The following is a 6,327-nucleotide window of genomic DNA, read 5'->3' as shown; positions in this document are numbered from 1 at the left end:
TTCCTCTCTCCCTTAGCTCTCCCTCTCTCCCTTAGCTCTCTCTCTCTCCCTCTCTCCCTTAGCTCTCTCTCTCTCCCTTAGCTCTCTCTTTCTCCCTCTCCCCCTTAGCTCTCCCTCTCTCTCTCTTAGCTCTCTCTCTTAGCTCTCTCTCTTTCTCTCTCTCTCTCCCTCTCTCCCTCTCTCTCTCTCTCTCCCTCTCTCCCTTAGCTCTCTCTTTGCTAATGAGAAATTGATATGATGGAGTGATAGTCAGCATGGGAGAAGGAAAGGAGGGATATGGAACTAAACCAACCTCCCTGATTCTTAATACCCTTAATAGTGTTGATGAAACGTCTGTCCTGTGCTTTAACTCAGCAGCCTGTTGTCATGGATATTATTTGACTGAGGACCAGAAGAGTAATGCTGTGTGGCTCTTTCAAGGTCTCCTAAATCTAATGAGATTAAATTAATCCAAATTGAATTAAAAGCAGATGGTCACTGCTACCCCCCCGCCCCCAAGGAACTGTCCCGACCCCCTACCCCCTCCTATAGGACTGTCCTCTGAACCCCTTACCCCCCACGGAACTGTCCCCATCCAGCCAACACGACAGCCTCACAGTACAGGCTATAGAACCCCTCCACCACAACAACAACAGAACCCCAGTACAGACTATAGAACCCCTCCACCACAACAACAACAGAACACCAATACAGGCTATAGAACCCCTCCACTACAACAACAGAACCCCAGTTCAGACTATAGATCCCCTCCACCACGACAACAGAACCCCAGTACAGACTATAGAACCCCTCCACCACAACAACAACAGAACCCCAATACAGACTATAGAACCCCTCCACTACAACAACAGAACCCCAGTTCAGACTATAGAACCCCTCCACCACAACAACAACAGAACCTCAGTACAGACTATAGAACCCCTCCACCACCACAACAACAGAACCCCAGTACAGACTATAGAACCCCTCCACCACAACAGAACCCCAGTACAACTATATAACCCCTCCACCACCACAACAACAGAACCCCAGTACAGACTATAGAACCCCTCCACCACAACAACAACAGAACCCCAGTACAGACTATAGAACCCCTCCACCACAACAGAACCCCAGTACAGACTATAGAACCCCTCCACCACAACAACAACAACAGAACCCCAGTACAGACTATAGAACCCCTCCACCACCACAACAACAGAACCCCAGTACAGACTATAGAACCCCTCCACCACCACAACAACAGAACCCCAGTACAGACTATAGAACCCCTCCACCACCACAACAACAGAACCCCAGTACAGACTATAGAACCCCTCCACCACAACAACAACAACAGAACCCCAGTACAGACTATAGAACCCCTCCACCACAACAACAGAACCCCAGTACAGACTATAGAACCCCTCCACCACAACAACAACAACAGAACCCCAGTACAGACTATAGAACCCCTCCACCACGACAACAACAACAGAACCCCAGTACAGACTATAGAACCCCTCCACCACAACAACAGAACCCCAGTACAGACTATAGAACCCCTCCACCACAACAACAGAACCCCAGTACAGACTATAGAACCCCTCCACCACAACAACAACATAACCCCAGTACAGACTATAGAACCCCTCCACCACCACAACAACAGAACCCCAGTACAGACTATAGAACCCCTCCACCACCACAACAGCAGAACCCCAGTACAGACTATAGAACCCCTCCACCACAACAACAACAGAACCCCAGTACAGACTATAGAACCCCTCCACCACAACAACAACAGAACCCCAGTACAGACTATAGAACCCCTCCACCACAACAACAGAACCCCAATACAGACTATAGAACCCCTCCACCACAACAGAACCCCAGTACAGACTATAGAACCCCTCCACCACAACAACAGAACCCCAGTACAGACTATAGAACACCTCCACCACCACAACAGAACCCCAGTACAGACTATAGAACCCCTCCACCACCACAACAACAGAACCCCAGTACAGACTATAGAACCCCTCCACCACCACAACAACAGAACACATAGAAATCACCTCTGTCAAAAAGCTTATTTTGTTGTCTTAGATTGGCCAATGATTTCCTAAATATTAAAAAGGAATTCATTTTATTTTGCCATTATCTTTGCCTGGTCCTGATGCTGTTATTGTGGTTGTCTTCATACCAGTCATACTGTTCTGAGAACAGCACATTAACATCCATTAATAACACCATGTCCTCGTGTGTTTGGTGAGTTACAGCCAGAAGTCTATTGGTCATTATGGTAATGTGTTACAGTTCCCCCTCCAGCATGGCAAATCCCTGACATGGAGAACAATGTGTTACAGTTCCCCCTCCAGCATGGCAAATCCCTGACATGGAGAACAATGGATGAATCCCAAATGGCACCCTATTCCCTATATAGTGCACTACTTTTGACCAGGACCCATAGAGCTCTGGTCAAAAGTAGTGCGCTGTATAGGGAATAGGGTGCGATTTGGAACCCATCCTAGGACTACTGGTTGAAAGCAGAAAACAATCTCCTTCTCTGTATGTTAAGAGTTTATGTGGCGTCCAACTGAACCAGATGGGTCCGGCTGGCTGTGGATGTTGGGGTGTTGTTACAGCAGCACAGCCTTCTCAGCTTCCGTCTTTAATATTATCATTAATGGTCGTCTGGTGGGGGCTTATATTTCAACTGTGTATTAATAATATACATGTGTGAATTGTAAATGTGTTTTCTGCATAATCCCAACTCCCCCGGAGACACCCGGCGAGAGTGGAGGTCACGGCCATCTCAGCCTGAGTGTTCAGCAGCTCTCTGTGTGGTCCTCGTGTGGTTGAACCAGAAACGCTCTGTGGTTGTGGTTCATTTACCACTGTGACAGTCACTCACCATTATGGCATAGTTAGGCATATTGATATATGAAAAACAGATAACTTGAATAACTTGAAGTTGTCATGAACATTAGTTAGTTTGGCTTTGAAGCATTAGCTTAATCATCTCTCCTGTCCTTTCCTCTCCTGTCCTCTCCTTTCCTGTCCTCTCCTGTCTTCTCCTGTCTTCTCCTGTCCTCTCCTGTCCTCTCCTGTCCTCTCCTTTCCTCTCTCCTGTCCTCTCCTGTCCTCTCCTGTCCTGTCTTCTCCTGTCCTCTCCAGTGCTCTCCTGTCCTCTCCTGTCCTCTCCTGTCCTCTCTCCTGTCCTCTCTCCTGTCCTCTCCAGTGCTCTCCTGTCCTCTCCTGTCCTCTCCTGTCCTCTCTCCTGTCCTCTCTCCTGTCCTCTCCTGTCCTGTCCTCTTCTCTCCTGTCCTCTCCTGTCCTGTCCTCTTCTCTCCTGTCCTCTCCTGTCCTCTCCAGTGCTCACCTGTCTTCTCCTGTCTTCTCCTGTCCTCCTCTCCTGTCCTCTCTTTTCCCCTCCTGTCCTTCCCTGTCCTCTCCAGTGCTCTCCTGTCCTCCTATCCTGTCCTCTCTTTTCCCCTCCTGTCCTCTCCGGTCCTCTCTGTTTGACAGAAAATAGAGTGACAGTGAGTAAGAGGTAGTGTTGTGTGTGGGCAGCAGAAGTCTGGCCATCAACAGGTTCTGACTGTCCTGTTCTCCAGATGAGATGAGTCATCTATCATTCAATCTATCTCTCAGTCTACTGTAGGACAGCCCTGCACCCTCCACTACAGCTATGTCTCTGATCTGATCTCAGTCTACTGTTGGACAGCCCTGCAACCTCCACTACAGCTATGTCTCCGATCTGATCTCAGTCTACTGTTGGACAGCCCTGCAACCTCCACTACAGCTATGTCTCTGATCTGATCTGATCTCAGTCTACTGTAGGACAGCCCTGCAACCTCCACTACAGCTATGTCTCTGATCTGATCTGATCTCAGTCTACTGTAGGACAGCCCTGCACCCTCCACTACAGCTATGTCTCTGATCTGATCTGATCTCAGTCTACTGTAGGACAGCCCTGCAACCTCCACTACAGCTATGTCTCTGATCTGATCTGATCTCAGTCTACTGTAGGACAGCCCTGCAACCTCCACTACAGCTATGTCTCTGATCTGATCTGATCTCAGTCTTCTGTAGGACAGCCCTGCCACCTCCACTACAGCTATGTCTCTGATCTGATCTGATATCAGTCTTCTGTAGGACAGCCCTGCAACCTCCACTACAGCTATGTCTCTGATCTGATCTGATCTCAGTCTTCTGTAGGACAGCCCTGCAACCTCCACTACAGCTATGTCTCTGATCTGATCTGATCTCAGTTTACTGTAGGACAGCCCTGCACCCTCCACTACAGCTATGTCTCTGATCTGATCTGATCTCAGTCTACTGTTGGACAGCCCTGCAACCTCCACTACAGCTATGTCTCTGATCTGATCTGATCTCAGTCTACTGTAGGACAGCCCTGCACCCTCCACTACAGCTACGTCTCTGATCTGATCTGATCTCAGTCTTCTGTAGGACAGCCCTGCCACCTCCACTACAGCTATGTCTCTGATCTGATCTGATCTCAGTCTACTGTAGGACAGCCCTGCCACCTCCACTACAGCTATGTCTCTGATCTGATCTGATATCAGTCTACTGTAGGACAGCCCTGCCACCTCCACTACAGCTACGTCTCTGATCTGATCTCAGTCTACTGTAGGACAGCCCTGCAACCTCCACTACAGTTATGTCTCTGATCTGATCTGATCTCAGTCTACTGTTGGACAGCCCTGCAACCTCCACTACAGCTATGTCTCTGATCTGATCTGATCTCAGTCTACTGTAGGACAGCCCTGCACCCTCCACTACAGCTATGTCTCTGATCTGATCTCAGTCTACTGTAGGACAGCCCTGCACCCTCCACTACAGCTATGTCTCTGATCTGATCTCAGTCTACTGTAGGACAGCCCTGCAACCTCCACTACAGCTATGTCTCTGATCTGATCTGATCTCAGTCTACTGTAGGACAGCCCTGCACCCTCCACTACAGCTGTCTCTGATCTGATCTGATCTCAGTCTTCTGTAGGACAGCCCTGCAACCTCCACTACAGCTATGTCTCTGATCTGATCTGATCTCAGTTTACTGTAGGACAGCCCTGCACCCTCCACTACAGCTATGTCTCTGATCTGATCTGATCTCAGTCTACTGTAGGACAGCCCTGCAACCTCCACTACAGCTATGTCTCTGATCTGATCTGATCTCAGTTTACTGTAGGACAGCCCTGCAACCTCCACTACAGCTATGTCTCTGATCTGATCTCAGTCTACTGTAGGACAGCCCTGCACCCTCCACTACAGCTATGTCTCTGATCTGATCTGATCTCAGTCTACTGTAGGACAGCCCTGCACCCTCCACTACAGCTACGTCTCTGATCTGATCTCAGTCTACTGTTGGACAGCCCTGCACCCTCTACTACAGCTATGTCTCTGATCTGATCTCAGTCTACTGTAGGACAGCCCTGCAACCTCCACTACAGCTATGTCTCTGATCTGATCTCAGTCTACTGTAGGACAGCCCTGCAACCTCCACTACAGCTATGTCTCTGATCTGATCTGATCTCAGTCTACTGTAGGACAGCCCTGCAACCTCCACTACAGCTATGTCTCTGATCTGATCTGATCTCAGTCTACTGTTGGACAGCCCTGCAACCTCCACTACAGTTATGTCTCTGATCTGATCTGATCTCAGTCTACTGTAGGACAGCCCTGCACCCTCCACTACAGCTACGTCTCTGATCTGATCTGATCTCAGTCTACTGTTGGACAGCCCTGCCACCTCCACTACAGCTATGTCTCTGATCTGATCTGATCTCAGTCTACTGTAGGACAGCCCTGCACCCTCTACTACAGCTATGTCTCTGATCTGATCTGATCTCAGTCTACTGTAGGACAGCCCTGCACCCTCCACTACAGCTATGTCTCTGATCTGATCTCAGTCTACTGTTGGACAGCCCTGCACCCTCCACTACAGCTACGTCTCTGATCTGATCTCAGTCTACTGTAGGACAGCCCTGCACCCTCCACTACAGCTATGTCTCTGATCTGATCTGATCTCAGTCTACTGTAGGACAGCCCTGCACCCTCCACTACAGCTACGTCTCTGATCTGATCTCAGTCTACTGTAGGACAGCCCTGCAACCTCCACTACAGCTATGTCTCTGATCTGATCTGATCTCAGTCTACTGTAGGACAGCCCTGCACCCTCCACTACAGCTGTCTCTGATCTGATCTGATCTCAGTCTTCTGTAGGACAGCCCTGCAACCTCCACTACAGCTATGTCTCTGATCTGATCTGATCTCAGTTTACTGTAGGACAGCCCTGCACCCTCCACTACAGCTATGTCTCTG

The 6,327-nt window shown here is 49.3% G+C and overlaps 1 protein-coding gene across 1 annotated transcript; it reads left to right on the top strand.

Annotated features, from left to right (window-relative positions):
• The first annotated feature begins 470 nt into the window (after window positions 1-470).
• On the top strand, window positions 471-2,050 carry LOC120039517 (extensin-2-like). Its single transcript, XM_038984925.1, has 2 exons — window positions 471-903; window positions 981-2,050. Exons 1-2 carry the CDS (start codon window positions 471-473, stop codon window positions 2,048-2,050), a joined length of 1,503 nt encoding a protein of 500 aa, XP_038840853.1.
• The last annotated feature ends 4,277 nt before the right edge of the window (window positions 2,051-6,327 follow it).

Source organism: Salvelinus namaycush, unplaced genomic scaffold (assembly GCF_016432855.1).
Source record: "Salvelinus namaycush isolate Seneca unplaced genomic scaffold, SaNama_1.0 Scaffold2767, whole genome shotgun sequence".
NCBI classification, from domain to species: domain Eukaryota; kingdom Metazoa; phylum Chordata; class Actinopteri; order Salmoniformes; family Salmonidae; genus Salvelinus; species Salvelinus namaycush.
The sequence above is the reverse complement of the archived record's forward strand: the minus strand, read 5'-3'. Positions and strand labels throughout refer to the sequence as shown.

Excerpts from the sequence above, each read along its gene's own strand:
- LOC120039517 (XM_038984925.1), top strand. The coding sequence starts at position 471 with ATGGTCACTGCTACCCCCCCGCCCCCAAGGAACTGTCCCGACCCCCTA. Across the intron at positions 904-980 it reads ACAACAACAACAGAACCTCA|AACCCCAGTACAACTATATA; the intron begins GTACAGACTATA and ends CCACCACAACAG.